The sequence below is a fragment of the Thamnophis elegans genome, chromosome 5 (genome assembly GCF_009769535.1).
Source record: "Thamnophis elegans isolate rThaEle1 chromosome 5, rThaEle1.pri, whole genome shotgun sequence".
Classification (NCBI taxonomy): Eukaryota; Metazoa; Chordata; class Lepidosauria; order Squamata; family Colubridae; genus Thamnophis; species Thamnophis elegans.
Genome location: NC_045545.1, coordinates 20657504 through 20681586, shown reverse-complemented (window position 1 = coordinate 20681586; position 24083 = coordinate 20657504). Strand labels below are relative to the sequence as shown.

General features: G+C 37.6%; 2 protein-coding genes across 6 annotated transcripts in view; one reads left to right on the top strand and one right to left on the bottom strand.

Moving 5' to 3' along the window:
- Nucleotides 1–13914, top strand: part of AK5 (adenylate kinase 5) — a 131435-nt gene extending 117521 nt beyond the window's left edge. Inside the window, exons 13-14 of the mRNA XM_032219099.1 lie at nt 8015–8197; nt 11353–13914. Of these exons, the coding sequence (XP_032074990.1) occupies nt 8015–8197; nt 11353–11427 (258 nt within the window). The 3' untranslated portion in view covers nt 11428–13914. The remainder of the gene's footprint in view (nt 1–8014; nt 8198–11352) is intronic.
- Nucleotides 13915–14677: 763 nt separating this feature from the next.
- Nucleotides 14678–24083, bottom strand: part of ZZZ3 (zinc finger ZZ-type containing 3) — a 50416-nt gene continuing 41010 nt past the window's right edge. For all 5 annotated transcript variants that reach the window (XM_032219098.1, XM_032219094.1, XM_032219097.1 and 2 more), the window contains 4 exons: nt 20194–20346; nt 18750–18884; nt 17214–17314; nt 14678–16007 (listed from right to left, as the gene is read on the bottom strand). In XM_032219098.1, the coding sequence (XP_032074989.1) occupies nt 15863–16007; nt 17214–17314; nt 18750–18884; nt 20194–20346 (534 nt within the window). In that variant the 3' untranslated portion in view covers nt 14678–15862. The remainder of the gene's footprint in view (nt 16008–17213; nt 17315–18749; nt 18885–20193; nt 20347–24083) is intronic.

The window sequence follows — 24083 nt, the reverse complement described above, 5'->3', positions numbered from 1 at the left end:
TACTGACATGATCCCTTTACTTTATTAGCAGCCTAGCTGCAGTACTTTGCCCTAATCAAGGACTCCAAGCACTCTTCATGGACAGACCCATACAAAGTGCATCATAGTAATATGGATAACCCTTGTGATATCTGATGAATTCAGAAACAGTTACAGATGACACTCTAAGCACAGTTTTGCAAAATGCATTTCTTATCAGGATAATCAACTGAATCCAGAAACAGCTAGTGGTCAAGAAAGAGTTCCATTCTGTGAATTTGCCCTTTAAAGGAAATGCAATTCCATTTAGATTGAACCCTAATACTAAACCCTAATTTCCTACTGATTTAACAGCACATTTGCCTTGCACTTAATTGTCTTTCATTTGTTTAAATATGATGTTTTCTAAAGGGTGTGTGTGTGTGTGTGTGTGTGTGTGTGTTTGTATGTGTGCAGTATATGCATATATATGTATGCGTGTGTGTGTGTGTGTGTGTGTGTATGTACCTAGCAAAGCAATTTCATTTTAAATGAAAATCTATGCATTGATTTCATACTGGTTGATGTTCATGCATCCTGCCAAGCCATGGTTTATTTAAGCATGTTTTATTAATAAGCAACAGTTGGCAGAGTTTGCAGAAAATGCTAGGTCAAAAATAAATTATATTTAGATTATCACAGATTATAAAGATCATTCATCAAACCTATTGTTGGATTGGGTAATGGATAGGCAGACACAGGCTTAACAGTAACCACAGCTCTTTATTAAGTACAACAAGTGAGAACAATCCAGCGAAGGTTGAGTCTGACAGCAGCCCTTTTATAGGGAGCTGTCAGACCCGTTGACCAATAGGATTAAACCTCTGTTCTCGCTGGAACAGAGGACCTTGGTGGAAATCACTGTAGTTAGAACTAATATCTAAAACCCCTCCCCTCTTGGATGGAACAATCCTACTTGCAGGTAGGCGGGCTTTTGAGTAGCTCTGCCTGACCTGCGCAGTTCAGTAGGAGGGGTTTCCTTGGACAGGTCGGATGGACCTGTTTGCTCCACAGCTCTGTTTGGTGGAAGCTCCTAGAACCTTTCACAGGCCACGGCTGGAGCTTTTAGAGCTGGTTCACTCGGAGCCCGCTGCGGAGCTGCAACAAAACCAGATAAGTTTCCTGGTAACCTCGGGCTTGAGCTGGCCGTGGAAGAAGTGAGTGTTTGCTCCTTTTGGGTAGGGCTTTGGCTAACTTGTGCAGGAGTTACCTCTCGTTGTCTAAGAGTGGAGTTGGAGAGGTGGCCACGGAATTGGTCAATATGCCTTCTCCAATTCCTACCGTCCTCGAGCTCTAAGAGGTAAGAGTGAGGGCCGGTGATGCCTATCACTGTGGCAAGAATCCGCAGAGCTCCCCCTGCGTAGTTGTGGGCGTATACCGAATCCCTTACGCTAAATGTTCGAATCTTGCTTGTGGAGTCTGGGGGTGATGAGGCAGAATAATTAGGATGTAGCTGGTCTAAGTGGGATCTTAGCTGGCGACCCATGAGAAGTTCGGAGGGGCTTCTCCCTGTTGTTGCATGGGTGTGATGTGCTGAATTAACAAATAGTGGTCAACCCGTATTTGCCAATCTCCCGGGCCCATCCTAGAGAGGGCCTCTTTTGCAAATCTCACCATTCTCTCTGCCTGATCATTGGAGGCCTGATGGAATGACGCGACCAGGGCATGCCTGATTCCCTGAGCTGCTAGGAAGGTCTCAAATTGCATGGCCGTGAATTGGGGCCCGTTGTCAGAGACCAAGATGTTGGGCAGACCATGCGTGGAGAAAAGTCTCTGTAGCACCTTGATGACCGCTTCTGCCATAGTGGAGGTCATCAGGACTACCTCTAACCATTTCGAGTAGGTGTCCACAACTATGGGAAATGTCTGGCCATGAACTGGGCCAGCAAAGTCAATGTGCACCCTAGACCATGGTGCTTGAGGTCGCTCCCACTCCTTAGCGGGCGTCTCTGGGGGAGCTGGTCTGGACTCCTGGCACAGTGTGCAAGTGGCCACCCATTCTTCGATCTCCCTGTCCATGTTAGGCTACCACACGTAACTCCTAGCCAAAGACTTCATCTTGACAATTCCAGAATACCAGTCACTTCTAGGCCCAGGGCTTGGAACCAATCTAGCCCTAGGAGGCTCTGCAGGTTGCCACTGACCACTGTCACTGGGAGTTTCCCACTGAACTGCTTGAAGTTCACCTGGAAGGTGCCTTGGCCCATGATGGGGACCCAGTTTCCCTGGTAATCGCGTAGGCAGATGTCAGAGATGAGTAGATGCTGCTTCTTTAGGCTAGGGATAGCCTGCTTTAGGGTAGACCATGGTATGATAGTCAGTGATGACCCGGTGTCGATATCCATCTCACATGGAGACTCCTAGATGAGGAGTGTGTCTTCAGCTTTTTTGGCCGCCTGGAGCAGACTTGGCTGATTGATGTATGCTAGGTAACTCTATTGTCGCCCTCTGAGCACTGTGGTGGCTTCTGCCAGGTCCCTGGATTGGGCCTCTGTTGGCAGCTTGGTGCACTTCTAGGCTGCAAGGCAGTGGCAGGGAATTCGCTCCGGCACACCTTGGCGATGTGCCCCTTTCGCTCGCAACGCTGGCAGGTTGCATCGCGGAAACAGAAAGCTGATCTGGCATGGTCTACTCCACAGCTAGCACAAGACGGGAGACACGATTTGAATTTGTGTGCCAGCTGGGCGCAGCTACTGCACATGTGGCAGCTGTCATCTTCCTTGCCTTCTGAGCTCTCGGGCTCTGCAGCCTCGCGATGTACGCATATACTCTTTCGCACATCTTGTGGAACCCTTTGGCGCTGCAGAGTCTCAGTAGATTTGGCGGCTGATTTGGACGCCCTGTCCTCGTCCAAGGCAATCTGTAGAGTGAAGTTAGATTTAGCAAGTAACCTCCTCTGTAGGGTAATGTCCTGCACGTTGCAAATTATGCGGTCCAGAATCAGCTGGTCCAGGTCTCAGAATTCGCAGTATGCCAGAATGTCCAGAGGGCGTTTTGAAACTGCCGCTCAAAAATGACTGCTTGAAGCTGCGCTAAGCTCCGGACTGGATGCACTTGCTGGATTGCTATGCTCTTTTTGGTTCGCCTAGTTGCCTTCCAAACCCATCCTCGTCACCAATGTTGGATTGGATAATGGATAGGCACACACAGGCTTAACAGTAACCACAGCTCTTTATTAAGTACAACAAGTGAGAAAAATCCATCGAAGGTTGAGTCTGACAGCAGCCCTTTTATAGACCAATAGGATTAAACCACTGTAGTTAGAACTAATATCTAACACCTATGGAATCTACATTACTATAATTTATATCACATTGTACTGAAGTTCAGATACAATATAAGCTATTGATTTAAATAATATTTTATAACAAGACAATCACCTTGAGCTTTTAAAAAAGAACCCATTTAATTTCCATTTCTGGAAAACATTCAACTATAAGTGGATGTGTAATTTAGACAATTTCTAACATGTTTTTTAAATCTTTGCCTACTATACTTCCTTGTATAATTTTATTGCCATGACTGAGGCTTAGCTATCAAAATGTCTCTTGGGATTAAGCTTCAAACTTATTTGTTACTAAATATAAATAGACTTGCTGTGCATATAAATTTTGACATGGAATCTCAAGTGAATACAATCAAAATGGACAGATGGTCTCAAATGATTTTGTCATTTGGATCAGACAAACTGTAAATTAGGTTCAACTTAAAGAATGACATTCAAACATCTATTTTTAAAATCCCCATGTATGTTGATCCTAGTAGCTGGTTCAAATGGTTCTTTTTGTCTTGTACAGAGAAAAGCCTTAAGAAATGGAAGATTACCTTAAGTCCTCCTTAATTCTTTCCAGGCTGAATAATAATTGCCTGGATTTGTTTCTACAAATTGCCTCTAGTTATGAGGATACATTTCATAGGATTTCAAAATGAGAGCAAATGGCTCTTGGCACTCAAACTCACTGGCGACCGCTATTTTACAGGGTCTTCATGAAGAGCTTCTGTTCAGAACACTAATGGGCCATCTTCTATTCTCTCCTCTGGAGACCTTTGAACAATTCCTCTATACTCACCATTCTTTTATTCTACACAGTGGTTGCCATTTCTGCTCATTCACAGAGACCTTTTCACTAAGCCATGCCTTAGCAGAAGCCCTTGTTGCCTTAAAGAGCCTGACTTGTTCCCAGGCACACAAAATTGAACCTTAATTCATGTGCAACCATTCTTCAAATACATGGAGATAGCCATCTTTTTAGACCAAACTGCATATTATGGACAGTCTCAAAAGATTATCTGGCAACTCCTTTTCATCTGTGGCAAGTGACTGTGGTATCTTCGACATAAAATCCTACTCTTGTATTTCATAAATTTAATTTGCAATTTGTGAAATACAAGAGAATGATTAAAGGTCACATAAAACAGTTGCCTCCCCAAACTAATTCTGTGTCTAACTTCTGAAAGTTGTCAGCGAACCTGGGACTGTAATGCAATGTAAAATTTTCTGTAAAATTGTCAGCCAACCTGGGACTGTAATGCAATGTAAAATTTTCTACCACCTATTAACTGGAACTGAGAGAAGAGTTGGAAATATCATTTTTTTCTGGTAGAATTCTTGCATTGCAATGAAGGATATTGGGATAATTTATTATTATTTTTCTTTCTAGCTCTCCAAGCAGTTTTTCTCTTTAGTATTGGGCATTGTCCTTATCTTTTTTCTTTCCATTTTCTCTTCTCTTCTTTTGTTCTCCAGAGTTTCCACATTGCAACTATGAACTGAAAAAACAACTAAAATGTTTGCAGCGTTACAGTGTCTGGGCTTAGAGAACAAATCATTGTTTCACAATCTGAAATAACAATATAAAATTAATGATTAAATTTATTAATTAACAAAGACAAGGCAATGCCCAATACTACAGAGAAAAACTGCTTGAAGAGGTAGAAGAATAAAACAAAGCAAAACTGTCCCAACATCCTTCATTGCAATGAAAGAATTTCACCAGAAAAATTGATATTTCCAACATTGTATGTCTCCTAGCATCATTAATTAATAAAATTAATCATTAATTTTATATTGTTATTTATGATAGGGAAACAATGATTCGTTCTCTAAGCCCAGACACTGTAACGCTGCAAACATTTTAGTTGTTTTTTTTTCCAGTTCATAGTTGCATTGCGGGAACTCTGGAGAACAAAAATAGATCCATGTGTTTCAGTAAAAGAATCTCCTCACTAGGATACATCGTGTAGTTTTAATTTCTGGTGCAGTGGTGCCGCCTTGTGTTCTGTATCAACAGCAGTAAGTTCTCTCCAATATCACCTTGTAGTACTTATCTTTTTTTCCCTACCTTCCACCTTTTTTTTTGTTTGTTTGACTAGATAAAATTTGTGTCTCAGAAATCCATCACAGCAGTTGGTGTCCAAAATATCTGTCTGCTTTAGGCAGAGTTTATTTGGCTTTTATACAGTTTTAACAAGCAAAGCAAAAGCAGGGGTAGTAACAGCATCTTATTGGTACATTTTCCTTGTCAATATTTAAGACCATCTCAGCCAGAGTAGAGGCTTCACATATCTAAAGGTTCCTGGTACCACCTGGTTCTAATAAACAGTTGAGATAATCGGTCACTGAGATCATGGAGGCTTGTTGCGCATGTCTGAACGTAACCTTTCCTCTCTACTTACATCTGGTTCTGCTAATTAGGTGAACTCATAGTTTAAGAGGTAACCAACTACTGAGATCATGACATTTTATTGTACATGTCTTTACGTAACCCTTCCTCTATTCCTACAAATTTGGGGAGATACAGTACATGTTTAAATTAATGATACTAAAAAGTTTTATATGTCCTTTATTTAACAAAGATATTTGTTAATAACAACATACCTGAAGACAAGTGAATGTCTCCTTATGTATAGAGACAAAATCTAGATAGGTATTTTTTTAAAAACTATAACTCAAGGATCAATACAACCTCATCTGAACAATTAAACAAAGGGAGTTTATAATCCCATCCCATCAGAGCCACCAGAATCAGCTTTACAAGCGACACTTTAAAAACTTTCTCAGTTATAATTGTTGTGTGTATATGTCATTCTTGGAGGCATAACAAACCTATAAAAATGGTAGTTTCATAATGTCACTTTTAAAAGATTTCCAACATTTCCAACCTGACATTTGGGGTGACACACAATGTTTTTATGTATCCCACACTTCTGTGTAAATATTTTTTTGTGACACCTAGAGATGCGTATAAATATTGTTTAATAAAATAAATACAGGATGGTAAAGCTATATTATTATTATACAATTGTATCACAGCGGCCAGTTGTTTCGCCGGATTTGGCATTGGTTACTAGTCGGGCCCACCCAGGGGCCTAGGACGTCGTAACGTATTTTCGTAATATGCGTGCAGATCCAAGCAGTGCGGCTTTTTGCATTTGACTGATGGTGATTTTGTCAATTTTTAACTGTTTTAAATGTAATTCCAGTGCTTTTGGAATAGCACCCAGTGTGCCAATTACCACTGGAATTACCACTGCTGGTTTGTGCCATAGTTGTTGAATTTCAATTTTTAAGTCCTGGTATTTTGCGATTTTTTCATGTTCCTTCTCGGCAACCCTGCTATCACCTGGTATTGCGATGTCTATGATTGTGACCTTATTTTTCTCAACCAGTGTGATGTCTGGTGTATTATGCGCCAGTATTTTGTCCGTTTGTATATAGAAATCCCACAAGATCTTGACCATCTGATTTTCGGTGACTTTTTCAGGTTGATGTTCCCACCAGTTTGTTGCTGTTTTAATATTATAATTTTTGCACAAATTCCAATGGATCATTTGTGCTACTGAATTGTGTCGCAATTTATAATCAGTCTGCACAATTTTTTTACAGCAGCTGTGTATGTGATCAACAGTTTCATCAGCTTCTTTGCAAAGTCTGCATTTGGCATCATCAGAGGATTTTTCGATTTTGGCCTTAATGGTATTTGTGCGGATAGCTTGTTCTTGCGCAGCCAGGATTAGTGACTCTGTTTCTTTCTTTAATGTACCTGTTGTTAACCATAACCAAGTTTGTTCACTGTCCACTTTATCTTTTATTTTTTCCAGAAATTGGCCATGCATTGCTTTGTTCTGCCAACTCTCCATTTTTTATTTTATCACAACTTTTCTGTATTCTTGTTTTGTCTGTTGGGCCTTCAGTAGATTTTTGTTTTTTACTTCGATTAATAGATGTTCCTGACTTTCTTTTAAATAATCAGCCAGTGCATGTTTTTCTTCTTCAACTGTTTGCTTCGCTTGTAATAATCCTCTGCCACCTGATTTTCAGGGCAGGTATAGTCTATCAGTATCACCACGTGGATGTAAACTGTAGTGCATTGTCATTAGTTTCCTGGTTTTTCGGTCCAAAATGTCCAAATCAGCTTGTGTCCAGTTAACTATACCAGCTGTGTATCTTATAACTGGTATTGCCCAGGTATTTATGGCCTTGATTGTATTTCTACCATTATCATCATCATCATCATCATCAACATCATCATCATCATGTATTAGCTTACCCTACAACGTAAGTTTATCATGAAGCCTACATGAAATTAGAAGTAATGATTTTACGAGTTCATGAAATCATGCATAAATCATCCTGGAACATAGTTTTCTTGCTTCTTCTTAAAAAAAAAACATATAGGTAAGAGCACAGGCAATAATTCTGTCTAAATCTTATGTACAAACTCATGTATTCGGCTATCATTTCTGTTCTTATTCTCCAAAAGCAGGGGTGTCAAACTCGCATCATCATGGCGGCGTTAAATGACATATCGGGACTTCCCCCCTTCACTAAACTGTGTGTGGGCGTGGCCAGCATGTGATGCACTCGGCCTGTGGTCCGTGAATTTGACAGCCCTGCTGTAAAGGAAGAAAATTATACTGAACTAATTTAATTAGAAAGGGAACAGTTTAAAAAAAGTGGAAGAACTGATGCCATTTCTTTTTTCCATTTTTTCAGATTGGTGAGCCCTCTCTGGTACTCTGCATGGATTGTTCTTCTAAGACTATGAGTAGTCGCCTTTTGCAAAAATGCCAGTGCCTTGAGGATAATATTGAAACTATCATGAAATGCATCGAAGCTTACTACAAAACAGCTGAGCCACTAATTGCATATTACGAAAACAGAATCCCACTTTTTAAGGTAGATTGCCTTGACATTCTACTTGCTCTGTCTTCTGTTTATGTGGTAACGTTTTAAGGAAATAATTCACTTGTGTCACAAATGTTCTGACATAGTAAGTCATCTCACTCAGTTTCTACTACTGAGAAGGAATATACGATATATATTTTTGAGTTGCAAGATGCATGTTAGTCTATCCATGAAAATAACCAGGGAAAATCCAGGAAAGACTAAAAATTAAACTGAATTATATTGTTTGATTGTTATGTATACATAAAATGGCCAGAAAGGGGGGGGTGGAATCTAAAGACAAAACATGTCACAGATAAACTATATTCTGGTAGAGAGAAATTCCCTGAGGATGGGCTCCACCACGAGTCCAAAATGTCAGAAGACTAAACCTCTTGCAACATTATCCTGGGACGGGCATATTTGCTTCATTCGTCAGATAAATTAAGTTTGACTTAGATCTTTTTCTTTAGTCAGTTCTTTCATGTTGGCAGGTCATGTTTAGGGATGACTTGATTAGTTGGCCAGTGGCCATATTTTTATTCCTCAAACATCATAAAAGAGCAGAAAGATTGTTACATTCCACTCTGCCTTCCAGTCTTGGAGTTGATGTCATAGTGGAGAAATAGGATTTATATTTGCCCCCAGGAACCTGCTTTTCAACCATCTTCCTCCCCCCCCCCCCGAAAAAAAATATGGGGGAAGTTAAAAGCAGAAAAGACCACAGTGTCTTTTGGAGTGTAGTGTAGTGCAGAAAGCAACTCTTGTCTGGGGAGCCTCTCTAGAGTTTTTTCTTGATCATGAATCTGAGAAGGGTCAGTTAACCTCAAGTAAGTAGTTCACCTAAATGCGTGGCTGTAGGGCTGCACTGGTTGTTCAGAGCGGCTAGTTTAATTTCAAGCAAGATTTCTGGATCTTGGACATAATCAGGTTCCTTTGTCATCTGGGAAGGACCAAAATTCTCCCTTACAATTCTCTGGAATTAATACGACAGTTAGCAATAGCAGTTAGACTTATATACCGCTTCATAGGGCTTTCAGCCCTCTCTAAGCAGTTTAGAGTCAGCATATTGCCCCCAACAACAATCTGGGTCCTCATTTTACCCACCTCAGAAGGATGGAAGGCTGAGTCAATCCTAAGCCGGTGAGATTTGAACAGCTGAACTGCAGTCAGCTGAAGTAGCCTGCAGTGCTGCATTTAACCACTGCGCCACCTCAGCTCTCTCCCATAAGGTTGCAGGCCATGATGGAAAAACAAGAACTTTGCACCATGAAAAGAGAGTGTTCTTCTGGATCAGCCTGACTCATACATACTGTGAAAACTTGAAAAATGGCAGATGATTTTCCATTTCGCTAAATTTAAAAACATTGAAATTGAAAAAAAAATGTAACCACAAATCTAGCACTCATTGTTTTCATTATAAAGTGTGATGTAATCTAGAATAGGTTCAGCCTTTGGGTTTTAAATACATTTCTGTATAACATAGCACATGCTAGCTGTTGTTTCCATATACTTCAGTGAAATTTATTTGGCATTTATTTTAGATTACAAATAATTTGGCAATTCAGTCTCCCTTTATTATCCTCTTCTACTTATTATTTAAAACTCTTAATTAGAATCATTTCCTTAAGGTATTTAAGTATGCCCTTTTGCAAATTTTCTCACCCTTGCACCAAAATCCCCAACTCTGGAATGTATTTAATAGATTAGGAAAATAGCTACTTACTATACTGCTGCTGGTTATTATCTAGGCTATATTATGCAATTCTATTATAAAAAATAGGGAAAAAATAAAATAAATAGAAAATTGCTTCTATTGCCTTTTTCTTTTTTGCTATTACTGAAATAATTTGTGTACTCAGTCCTTTCATATAGAATAGGAAAGTCAGAATGTCTTTCAGAAATTGAGAGATTATCTCCATATTGAGATTTAGTGGTTCTCCTTGAAAATGCTCAGCGTGAAACATAGAAAGCATCAGCTGCCAAAATACTTAAGAACCGATTGCTTAAGATTCATACTTCTCCTTCCCCAGTATATTTTTCACTTTGAATGTTTTAGGTGACGAGCTGCCCCCCCCCCCAAAAGAGAGCAATTTAAAATCTAAGAAGAAAAATACATACTGCAGGAGCTTATAAACTAGAAACCCTAGAACAAATGTTCTCAACCTATTTTATCTCACAGAACAGAACTTCCCATAGGCAGGACTTCTGGGTCATGAAAAATAAATGCTGTGGTGTCAGAGGTTGCATAAGGAGAAATAGAGGAAGTCTAGAGTCATGGGAAGTGGGGTTCTGGCTGATGCAGCATTCCAGTGGACATTTTGCAAAACATTTTACTGTTCTAGATGCTATTAAGAAGAGCTTGTATCAATTTTCTGGTTGCCTGCAGAAGTTTGTTCAGTCTCAAGCTTATAGCATCTGTTAAAAATTTGGTACATCCCAATAAGTAGCAGGTTGGCAGAATGTGCGGCCTTTAACAACAGACCAATCCTAAGGCACTTTATCTTTTAAGATTTTTTTACCGTAATATTATAAAGGCTTGGCTGGTGTCTGTTGCTTGAATTCTACTAGTGAAGTTGATTACTTATTTCCTCACTAACAAGAGATTCAACCTGACAAAATATTCAATAGCATGCTTTCGTAGACCTGAGCATCAGGCAGTATTGTTTCCAAGCAAGGCATTCTAAGTTCTCTTCCCGGTTGTCCACTCCTTTTCCACCCAACATTCAAATTAATGGCTGAATTTACTTAGGCATAATGGGATCTGATAGAATATCTGTAACTCAGGGTTAAGCTGTGGGGTCTTCTATGGTCTCTGAGCTTGTAGGCTTTCTTGCTGATATTTAATTACCAAACTAGATGACATCATCAGTGCATTACTGTTATCTAGTTTGGTAATGAAATGTCTTTAAAACTCACCAAGCTCAGAAAACACCCAGGACCCCATGAGATCTTTTTAAAAGTCCTCCTGTTTTTGGTTTTGAGTATTGCATATTATTTCAAGAATGCTATTCTTTTTCAGCATTCTTCAGTCCTGTTTACAGTGGTTATTGAGTCTGGGAAGTTTGGGAGGCGTCTAATTATGTAAGGCTGCTGTTGTCCTTTACTATGTGAAAAGAATCTTAAAGGAGAAATTAACTTCTCTGTTTGTTTTTCTTTTTCAACAGATAAATGCAGAAGGAACACCAGAGGAAGTTTTTCTTGAGATATGCACTTCAGTCAATACTTTTCTGAAGGAATAGCATCACTTTCAGAATTTAATGTAATGGCAGTGCTGTAACACATACAAGAATACAGTATTCTTTACAAATGCTGTTCAAAGCAATAGCTGCTGCCTTGGAAAATTAATGCATGTTGTAAACATTGTAAAAATCTTTGTAACTTAAATGGTATCGTAATGACACGTGTACTGTATATGGCCTATGATAGTTTGCCGTTCACAGGTTTAAAAAAGCCAGCATGGTAAACAGCAGCTGAGTTTTATAGCACACAAACATGCTTCTTTCACTACTACAAGACATACTATACAGTCAATCACAGTATTTCCTGTCAGTAAGTGTTGTAACAGTGAATTTGCTGCTGAACGCAAATCAATTTTTGAGGCTATTTAAGCTTGCTCTTTTTTGTAGTTCTTGAACAGTCTGTTTTCTGTCATTATCTTTTACGAGAACATGTCTGCAATTAGGTTTGCAGTCATTTACAAACCAAATAGTGAATTGGAAGAGACTCACAAAAAGCGTGATATGCAATATATGAACCATGTGTGAAATAACTGTGATTGCAGGACTAGCTGTGATACAACCATCCATGCAAGTATCCTATGTAGTTATGGTTTGAAAGATTTTTGATTTACAATGCTTACAGAGGGATATGTATGCAGAAAAGAAAAAGTGCCAAATATTGCTTATATCTTTAAGATGGGTTGATTTAGAGCTAATAATGGCAGTGTCTAAAAAAAATCCACACATTTCAAAATACTACAGGCAAATCATTGTCTCTAAATACTGATTGCTGTATATGTGACAGCTACATATAGCAATTGTCAGGTTTAAATCCTTTAATTTATTGCTTGGCATTTAACATGATGGGAAATTTAAATCGTAAATGAGCAGTGTTCAATTCAGATTTCTACACGCTTTCCACATGCGTATATGCACACACACTTACTTCTTGATGACTGAAATACTGAAGTTTTTTGGAATGTTGATCAAGGAACAAAAAATCTTAATAGCCTGTATAAGAAACTGCCTCCTTTTCTTTGGCTGTCCTCTATCTCTTCTTGCATGCTAGAACAATTGCATTATCAATGAACAATTCAGAAAAATTTGTATTTTTCAACCTACTACTCTTGTATGAAAAGGTAATAAAAATAAAATGTATGGACAAATGTTAAGGGTAATCAAATTTACTCTTTGTATTTAAGGCTTCTGCAAAACAAATAGGTATCCAATCCAAAGCCACATAAAACATTTTCACTTAATTGGGTGTAGAGTTTTGAATTCCAAAAACTTTTATAGTTGTATAGTTATGAACATTCCCTTCAGTTCTTTTAGAAGACATTCTTCCACTAAGAAACAGGTGTGGTACAACTTTCAAAACAAGACAGTTGTATTCAAAGACAACATTTGACAGTAATTAAAAAAAATATTATTAACACTTAAAACTACAAATTTGAACAGTTTGACAAGAACCATATAAACATCTGGTTTGCACTTTGAGCAAGAACCCTAGAATCTCTACACTAAATAAAGGGAAATGGGAAACAACAAAAATTTAAATTCAAAGGGCATTTGAAACTTTGCTGGAAACGTATCAAATCAATCTTTATTATGGTCATAGACCAGTATACGGAAGGTGGGGTACAGTCAATTGCTGACAACGTGTAATATATATGCAGTTTCTCACTTCTGAGAAGCAATGTATAGTCAGAAGTCTATCTTGAAAAACAGTTTTTAACAACGCAAATTTCAGAGACAATCATCTGCTTTTTCCAATATGAATTTAGGAGATCTATAAAGTCATTATTTAGATAGGAAAACATGTTTTGAACAAACGAGAATGGAAGAATGAGAGAATTATAAAACAAGATAATTTTCCTTATCATTTTGGCTTGCCACATAAATTTGTTTGGAATTATCGGGTTTACTCTGGAATCAGTCTTTGCCTTAAGGAACTGTGCAAAGCGCTCTGAAACTAAAATTTTATGTTCCCAAATATCCTATTTCATGGAAAGACTACAAGATAGAGGTTAGAATGGCTCATTTTATTGAAAGTGGATTATTTTCCCAAAGGAAATGCTTTCCATGTTGGAAAGTTTTAACTTTGAAATATTTTTCACATCACTCGAGTCTTGTTTAAAGAAAAATCTAAATCCAGTATGATCACCTGAACCAACCTTCTATCTAAAGGATATAGAAAATGAGTACGTAGAACATGCCCAATATGACAAATCTGGAATATGTTAACCAACCTGTATCAGAATGTAGCATCTGGGTGCAGAGAACTTATATTCGGTAATATGAAATATATTTGCATTAGATACTCGTTTCCCAAAACATTAGTTTTGCTACCATTAATGAGAAAAGTGAAATACATCAGGTGTATGGTTTTATATTATATATATATATATATTCTGATTTATTAAATTTCTCAAGAATGAGATATGCTTACAGACGATGTCATTTAGAAATGATACTGCATCATCTATCCATTAAAAATGCTTCAACTCCTCTAACAGAAAGTGAGTACACCTAAACAAAATGTGAAAATTAACACTGAAATTAAACTCAAATTAATGCTGTTATCAAACGAGCCAGCCAACTCCTTGTTAGTTACTGCTGTAGTTTAATTTAAACACATATTCTAAATTATTTCCAAAATTCAAGTTTTTTTTTAAAGCAATTGGAAATCTAATACAGTTAAAATAAGTCGCGTTTCTGGATCACAACTTACGCATGTTGAAATGATATATTAACTAAAAATATATAGTAAATGCTACGAAGCTTTTTCAGTCATTGCTATTCTCCACCTAATAAAGCGTACCAAAATGCCTTCTTTATTTCATAAAGAGAATGGAGAAGGGGGGTGGATATGCAGAACAAGTAAATGGAAATAAGAATCGTGGACTTAAAACAGGTTACACAGAAGTCTTGCGGGCATTTTTGAAATCATCTTCTTCCACATAATTGATTCCCCATTTGTTTCAACAATGAAAAGAGCTTAGAAAAGAGCATTCCTTTGGCTGTGCAAATCTCCCACACAAGTGGTGCGTCTGCGCGTTAGAGCATAGATAGGGTTGTGTACAGAATTTAGCAGACATGTTCAAATCAGGGTGCTGGAGCATTATCCTGGAAGAGGTGGCATAAAACATCAAGTCAAAAGATGAAGTCGAGATACCCCTTCTCTCTACGGCCTAACTGGTATTTTCAAATCGAAGGGTTGGTTCAAAAATTCACCCTTTCCAGAAAAAAGTCACTGTAACCATTCTATATATAAACAGACGGTAGCCACATAGTTTATTTCTCACAGTTCTCCTGACAACTGAACATTATTTAAGAACAGACTGTATACACAGATAAGAAGAAACATACAAAATGTTTTAAATGATGCACAACAAAATCCAGCAGTATAAAAGAATGCATGTGAAGTCTTGCTCACTGTTCAGGCTAAATTTAATCACCTTGTTTAAATAGTAATAAAAATACAATCTTTCATGGACCTTGTGCATACTACAAAAAGAGGAAAATTATTACCATATATGATTTATATTAGGCAGTTTTCTTTGATGAGTTGCATTAACAACTCTAAATACAGAGGCAGAAGGCTGTGTATTCCATAAGAGTTAATGGTGGGGATTTAGAAACTTTACACAGTTACTACCACTGGCACTTCTCACCATAGTTTTGTACACAACACATGGTCATTTTATATAACATTACATTTAAAAATATATCTGCATGACAATTTTTATAATATTCACACACCATGAGCTGGTTAAGGAAGCAGTGCCACAGTTGCCTCCTGTAGTGCTTCACTCTCGGTAAATAAGTTTGTGGTAAAAAGGAAAAAAACAAAACAAAAAGGAGGTAAAAGAAATATCTACGTAATTAAGCAGCTCCAAGGCCTATCACGACCACCTCTGGGACAGTGATTGTTTTATGAGTAGCTCCTAGAAGCAAACACTGCCACAGGCTAAAACTTTGCTGAAAGAAGTCAGTTTTCTGTGCTGGAGACTATTTTCCACAACAAAACTGCAAACTACTAAACTGTTTCAATGTTAAGTATTTTATCACCTGTTCATCACATAATAGCCAAGTTCTTTAAGTCTCTGGAATTGACTACGTTTAACGTTTGCTTTCTTTTCTGGCCACACTTTTGTAAGTCATCTCTTGGACTTTATTTTTTTTTATTTTTTTTTAAAAGACTAATGGAGTGAAGAAAATCTGCCCGGTATAGTCACCTGCACGCTAGGAATGTTCAACCTCTATTTAGTGATCTAGTAACGAGACGGGTTAGAGAGCTATATTTTGAGAAGGGCACCTGGGAAGCTCTCAAGCAGTGGATGACATTCCTGGGAAAGTACATGTCTTTCCAAAGTGCGCACAGAATCAATGACTGTGCCCCTGTTAGGTTTTCAGAAGTGACACTATGTTTCAGGTTGCACATCTACTTTCCTTGTCATCTATTGGCAGGAAAGTAGTTGGGGTCAAGATAATTATAGCTGGGGCCTTGGGACATGCAGTAGTCTCTATCTAAGAACATTTCTGCTCTGTAAATAGGCTCCAGTCGGTGATTTTCCTTGTGAATATCTGTTTCGTGTAGACTGAAAGAAAAAGAAAAATGGTTATTTGTGAAGCATGAGACTGATCATATTCTACTCACTATTCCTCCTTAAATTCCTCTCAGAATTAATTGCTTATATCAGGAAGGTATGTTTTTCAACATGAATATCTACCCATGGTGCTAATCACTTTTAGAAAAATAATATGCCTACTGTAGAAAGGAAGAAAGAAGCAGGGAGCCAATTTTTTAAAAGAAATTAAGACATGGGATAAGAAAAAGCCAGTGTTTAACTATAATTATCCCCAATATTATGAACAATACTTTCCCATGCTTTTTTTATTCTTCAAATCCTCCTTGCTTTTTCCACGTCTGCGTACTTGCTTTGTACATCACTTCTGGTTTCTTTAAACTTCTCATCTCTTTATTTGAAGACCTCATCGATTTCATCTAACCACATCTAGCTTAGTCATTTCCTTCCTTTCAGCTCATTTCTTTTATGTATTTGTTTTGCAAGTCAATTCACATTCATTTTCTTTTACTACCAACCACTTCAAAACGTTTCTTTTGTACCCATCACTCACTTCTGTATTTAATCCAAATTCATTCAACATCCATACATTCTTGGCTCTACCTTTTCCTGTCTAGCCGACACATTTTTAAGTACCCCATTCTACTGCATTCAGCTTGGATTTATTCTTCTCCTGAGATACAATATGAAAGAAACATGTTTTCATATATAGCTATTCTACCTTCTCTTGACATGCATCTCTTTCAACAAAAAACATCCATTATCTTTCTCTCATCATCTGCACATCTTAAATTTCTCTATTCATTTTTTCATTTTTTGTATTCTATATACATTCCCATCTTTAATAAATATTTTGCACACATTTATCTACTTGTTCCAGTACCTTCTATTTACCGTACATATTTATAGTGAAGTTGCAATAGTTCCCGCCCCAAACACACATTTCCTCTTGGACCTTCAATATGTTACTTTTGAGATCCACACTTGTTGCATTATACAATTTATCTAATATAAAAACTTAGGGTTTATTTCAGCAATAAACATGTACACCAAGAACATGCACTTTCACGTCCCCTACAAACCTATATTTAAAATTATCACAGGCATGCCTTATATATGCCAAAGAGGTTATGAATGCTACAATATGCGTTTTAAGATGAACATTTAAAAATAAAGCCATGTAATGGTCAATGCTGGTCTTCAGGGCATGCTGCTTACCAGTCAGAACAAGAATCACAAAAATCCAAAGACAATGCTGGCGGGCAGTCTTGGCAGTGCCACCGGACGCCTTGAATTGGATCAGTTCCACAGTTATCACACTGAAAAGAAATTTAGCAAAGTGATCTAAAGGATTTCCCTCCAAAAATAAACAGCTTGCCAAGTTAATAGTTTTACCGCATAGTTAATATTACTGTAAAATAAAATTATTCTTTTTTTAAGTTTCTCCCCCTTCTCAATATGACAAAGCAGCAATCTACAAGCCTATGTCAATATTTCAGACTTGGTTCTCAAGCAGTTTCTTTGTTTTGCATCTTCTCAGCTTTTCCAATTGTTTTCTTTCACACAATTGCCTCCTCCAACTAAACTGCTCCTCTTTTCATTCCCCTGCAATTTCCTATATTTTACTCTACTGTGCTACAAATTTGCTTTCATCTCCCCCATTCCTCCTGTATTAAATTCACTTAATGACTAAGGAAAGAAAAAAAACACATTTCCATTATCTTCTAATTTAAGGTTCACTGAGAGTGGCAAGTAAGTTCAGATCCAAATTAGATTATCATTATAATGTAAGCAAACAGCAAATTCTTTTCTCTGATTTTCAGATATCCATAGTATCAAAGATAAAAAAACTTCATGGGGAATCTAAGAAGTTCAATTAGCCATCATGGCTAAGAGACAGGAATGATGAGAGATTTTGCCTAATAAATCAGAAGCTATTGGATTGGGAAGGTAGACAAAGCAAATTAACTAATTTTTTAAAAAAATACCATAATTTCCAAGCAATGACGCTCAGGTATAACATCACTTTTCAGAAATTTTAAAAGGAAGACTTCTCTACATGCTGCTTACGATGTTCAAGGTGATAATTTTATAAGAAGGATTTTATCACTAATCTGTTCAGAAAGCCTAGTGATTTCAGTAAGGTTTATTCCCAAACAGTTGGTAAGAGTCCAGACTTGAATATTTAGAGTTTGATTATATAATATAACCAATAATTGAATGTGAAAAGTTTGGTGCATTACATTTACAGACCTCAAATACATCTTCCATTAAAAGTAAAGGTAAAAGTTCCCCTCGCACATATGTAGTAGTAATTCCCAACTCTAGGGGGCGGTACTCATCTCCGTTTCAAAGCCAAAGAGCCAGCGCTGTCCAAAGACATCTCCGTGGTCATGTGGCCGGCATGATTATCCGCCGAAGGTGCACGGTGGTTCCAATTTTTCTTCTTGCATTTTACATGCTTTCGCACCGCTAGGTTGGCAAAACCTGGGACAAGTAACAGGAGCTTACTCTGTTACGCGGTGCTAGAGATTCGAACTGCCAAACTTTCTGATAAACAAGCTCAGCGTCTTAGCCACTGAGCCACCACGTCCTCCCATCTTCCATTAGATCAGGGTAATCACCCAACTCTTTGAGGTTTTACTTACATTGCCTAGGAAACTTAATGCTGAACCCAGATTAGGATCTTACTTTCCAAAGAAACCATCACTCACATAACTGAGGAAATATGAGGCCTTTGGAATCTTTACCAACCTTAAAGCCAATGTGCTGGACAAAGCCACTTTCTGCATGCATTTGCTGCACTTTCTGCTTCCTCAGCTTTTTAAATTTCAGCAGCTCTTTATATTCTGGTAATTCACGATATGCTACAGGGATACTTTCTTCATCCTATTTCAGAGAAAGAGAGAATTGCAACTTTTAATTGCAAAGTTACAGAAAGAAGGATTAAGGTAAAAGAAACCACACCTCTTAAACAAACTCCAGAATAAATAGCAATCTATGATGTGATTGCTGATATATCAAGATGGCTCCGGCCAGTAGGCCTCTCTTAGCGTATGGTCTCTGACAATTCCACTTACCGCCTGGGCAGTGCTCAGACAATGGATATATTGGAAAATGGCTCAAAATAGTTTTAAATTGCCCTAAAAATTCCAAAACCATTAATTTGGTCTTTTTTCTTTAGTACCAAAGTTCCAAAGAGTTCAGAATTAAATTGACCCACAATTTTGAAAACTACTGAAATACATATTTCTAGTATGAGAAATTTTAATGCAGCTTTATTTGATTTTTGCCATTTTGTTATAAACCAGAACATTGAAACATGAGATTTAATAGTGGAAGAACAAAATACCCAAAGACTTTGTAAAATGGCAAAAAAATAAATAAATGTTGACTTCTGAAGTGATTTGTCTTGTATGATTTTTTTTTCTATGAAAAAATAAAACCAGGAATTGTCTTATGCTTTCCTGTAATGGGGAAAAGGCCTAAGTGTGTGCGCGTGCATGTGTGTGTATGGATCTTACAAAAAACTTTCCACTATATCTCAGACAAATTAAAAGAGACTGGCCTCACCCTTTCTTGATCAGGTTTGACCTAGGAGAATGCATAAATCAGTCTGTTTGGGACACCCTCTGTTAATTTGAAAAAGGAATAAAGATAGCTCTCAACCTATGACTATAATTGAGCCCCAAAATTTATGTTGCTAAGCGAGACATTTGTTAAGTGAATTTTGCCCTTTTACGACCTTTCTTGCCACAGTTGTAAGTGAATCATTGCAGCTGTTAAGTGAATCTGGCTTCCCTCTTGACTTTGCAAAAGCTGCAAAAGATTATCACATGCCCCAGGGGCACAGCAAACAGCCATAAATATGAACCAGTTGTCAAGCATCAAAATTTTGATCACATGATCAAGGGAATGTTACAATGATTGTTAAGTGTGAAAAATGGTCATAAGTCACTTTTTTCAGTGCTTTGTAATTTTGAATGGTCACTAAATGAATGTAAATCAAGGAATATCTGCACTGTTTTCATTGTCTCTCCTTCAAATCTGAAACACCTGGGTTTCTATTGCACTAAACAGGCACGGGTGTTTGTTGACCTTTTACTTATGCAAGCATTTCTTTGTCCTTTATATTAATTTATAGAGCATTTACATAACTTTTTTTTAAAAAAAAAATCCATTTAAATGCAAAACCTACTGATGGTTCTTCCTCTGCTGCATTGGCCATGTGACTGTGAAAGCAGGATCTATCGTCATCTTCATCCATAAACACAGGAGGTTCATGGGATGTCATGAAAGTTGAAGGCTTGAAGAGATGTTTATTCAAAGGATGTTGCCGTCTACTAGAGGACTGTAATAAATATAAGTATTTGTGTAAAGGTGGCATTATATATATATATTTATCTCTATTCGAACAGGAAGCTTCACATATTACTACCGTACAGAGAGAAAAATATTTTTTTAATTTTCAGCTAAAGCTCTTCTTTTCACAGAAGAAAACCAACATACAGTTGCAAGAAAAAGTATGTGAACCCCTTGGGATTACGTGGAGTTTTGCATGAATTGGTCATAAAATGTGCTCTGAACTTCATCTAAGTCACAACAATAGAAAAACAGAGTCTGCTGAAAATAATGCTACACAAACATTAGATGTTACCATTAGATGGTTTAATTGAACATAACATGTAAACATTCACAGTGCAGGGAGGAAAAAGTATGTGAGCCCCTAGCCTAATGACTTCCCTAAGAGCTAATTGGAGCCAGGAGTGAGCCAACCTTGACTCCAATCAGTGTGATGATATTGGATGTGTTGCTGACAGCTGTCCCACCCTTTAAAAACACACACCTTTTGGGTTTTCTGGTTGCAAGAAGCACTGTCTGATGTGAACCATGCCTTGCGGAAAAAAGCTCTCAGAAGACCTACGATCAAGAATTGTTGACTTGCATGAAACTGGAAAGGGTTACAAAAGTATCTCCAAAGTCTTGATGTTCATGTGTCCACGGTAAGACAGACTGTCTACAAATGGAGAAAGTTTAGCACTGTTGCTACTCTCCCTAGGCGTTGTCCTGTAAAAATGACTGCAAGAGCACAGTGCAGAATGCTTCATGAGGTAAAGAAGAATCCTAGAGTGTCAGCTAAAGACCTACAGAAATCTCTGGCACATGCTAACATTTTTATTGACACATCTACAATAAAGAAAACATTAAACAAGAATGGAGTACATGAGAGGACACCACGGAGGAAGCCATTGCTGTCCCAAAAAAATATTGTAGCACGTTTGAAGTTTGCAAAAGAGCACTTAGATGTTCCACAGCACTACTGGCAAAATATACTATGGACAGATAAAACCAAAATTGAGTTGTTTGGGAAAAACACACAATACTATGTGTGGATAAAAAAAGGCACAGCACACCAATATCAAAAACTCATCCCCACTGTAAAATATGGCAGAGGGAGCATCATGGTTTGGCTGCTTTGCTGTCTCAGGGCCTGGACGGATTGTTGTCATTGATGGGACAATGAATTCCAGGATTTATCAAGACATTTTGCAGGAAAACGTACGACTATCTGTCCACCAACTGAAGCTCCGCAGAGGATGGGTGATGCAACATGACAATGATCCAAAGCATACAGGTAAGTCAGCACAAAAATGGCTTCAACAGCACAGAATACGCCCTCTGGAGTGGCCCAGTCAGAGTCCTGATCTCAACCCGATTGAAATGCTGTGGCATGACCTTAAGAGAGCGATTCACACCAGACATCCCAAGAATATTGCTACACTGAAACAGCTTTGTGAAGAGGAGTGGTCCAAAATTACTCCAGATCGTTGTGCAGGTCTGAACTGCATCTACAGGAAACGTTTGGTTGAGGTTATTGCTGCCAAAGGAGGATCAACCAGTTATTAAGTCCAACGGTTCACATACTTTTTCCTCCCTGCACCATGAATGTTTACATGTTATGTGCAATTAAACCATGGCAACATCTAATGTTTGTGTAGTATTATTGTCAGCAGACTGTGTTTTTCTATTGTTGTGACTTAGATAAAGTTCAGAGCACGTTTTATGACCAATTCATGCAAAACTCCACGTAATACCAAGGGGTTCACATACTTTTTCTTGCAACTGTATTCTGCAACAATGTCTTTCAATACCTAATTGCCACAAGGAATCCATTTTGGCATGATAGAAATTTCTAATCATTGGTTCTCCCCTCCTGCCAAAGAAAGACAGAGCTAATCAAACCCAGGTTTTCACAGCTAAGCCTCATGTTTAAATCTTCCCAGTGCATCCTTTGCTCAAGATTAAGACATGATGTAATTTGAATTAGATAGAATCTTCCCCCAAAACAACCAACATATGACCATCAAATAGAAAGGCCGAATAAGATCTTACACTGGATTACACATGCTAGAACAGGTTAATTAATATGTAGCTTTGTTATCTCTACTGAGCAAAGAGAATCTTTACATTAAATGCCCAATTTTTTACTTTATATATCATGTCTAGTGAGAGAGGTGTGGCCAATTTTAAAACTGACATATGAAATGAAGGGAAACCAACCGGTCAAACAGCACTAATTATGTATTTCTATGAAGCTTCAAATGAAAACCTAACAAATGAATGGAAAACAATATGACTTCTGATAAGGGGAAATTTAATTTTAAATGGCTTACAGAAACATTGAATTATTATATATCTCATGAAAATACATGTTCTTATGAGTAGTTATTGTAAAATGTATAGTCTGCCCCACCACTTCTGAAAATAAGAGGGGTGGGAAAATTGTATTAACAGCTTTGTACAATAGATGTAAGCCAAGAGCATTTTGTGGATCGCCCACTTTCTGACATTGCCCAAATACATATGGAGATTATGAAAGAATGAAGGTGAAATAAATGTGTAAAGCTCATGAAAGGTTTGGTGTTTTTTTTTTAATTAAAAGGAATCAGCATGGATATTCTAATGGAAAAGGTACAGATCATCCTTTAAACAAGTTCTCAGCTTTAAAATCATTTTTGGCTAAAACTGCTACTTCAAGAACAGAAGATCTTGTTTTCAGTGATACAATAAAAGGGTGTTACAATTATTAGTACCATGAAGGAAACTTTCACAACTGAAAGTATTGAAAAGGCCCAAGCTTGTGTATGGAAAGTATTGGGGTTGAATTTTAGGTCTATCTGTATAAACTAAGGTTTCAATAAAGGAGAATATTTGTAGTTTAGGGTTGAAATTAGGGGCTTTTGGTGATCTCTGAACTTTGTTGTTTTTATGCAGACATTTCATTATCCAAATGCTAGTAAGGACAAGAGAAAGCTCTGGAATATAAACTGAGAGCAAACCCCACTCCTTACTAGCACTAATGATGTTACCTGATTTGAGTAATAAAACGCCTGCATAAAAACCACCAAGCCCCAAGGACCCCTCCCCTCAAATTAAAATTTCTTAATGACTGGTTTCAAAAGGTATCCATAAAAAGCCTTTCATATTATGCCATGCCTAAATATAACATTGCTTTTAAAGGAAAACAGGCCACATCTTTAGTTATCCAAGTTCTGAATAAAGTACGAGGCTTTGCAGCTTCTGTCATATCTGCATGAAGGTGAATGAAAGGTGAGTGACTGATCTGTGCCAACGTAAATCTGTCCGTAATGGTTATTCACAATGGTCTCTGTGGCAACCAGGACAGTTTATCTTTTTGTTATTATTCATTGTCAGTATATCTGAGATTTTATTTTGTTTGCTTGTTTCACTATTGGAAGCCATGTGCAGAGCAAGATAGCAAAGATGAGATGTCTACAAAAGAAGAATATTATCCCTCTTCCCTGTCATAGGAACAATTGATGAAGAAACTCAAGCAAAAACAAAACAAAACAGAAAGGGAGCGATACAAAGAGAAAACTGTTTGTTTTCTCCCGTGCGCTCGCCCTGCTTTTGGCACGGGAGCCATCACTGCCCTATGCTTAGTTCCTGGCAAAAATAATTTATAAGCCTCATCAATAGTGTTTCATTCAAAAATCAGGATTGAAACCTAATTGAATGGGATTTGGATAATCACTTTCACCTGGTACCTTTTAAAACTAGTTGCTA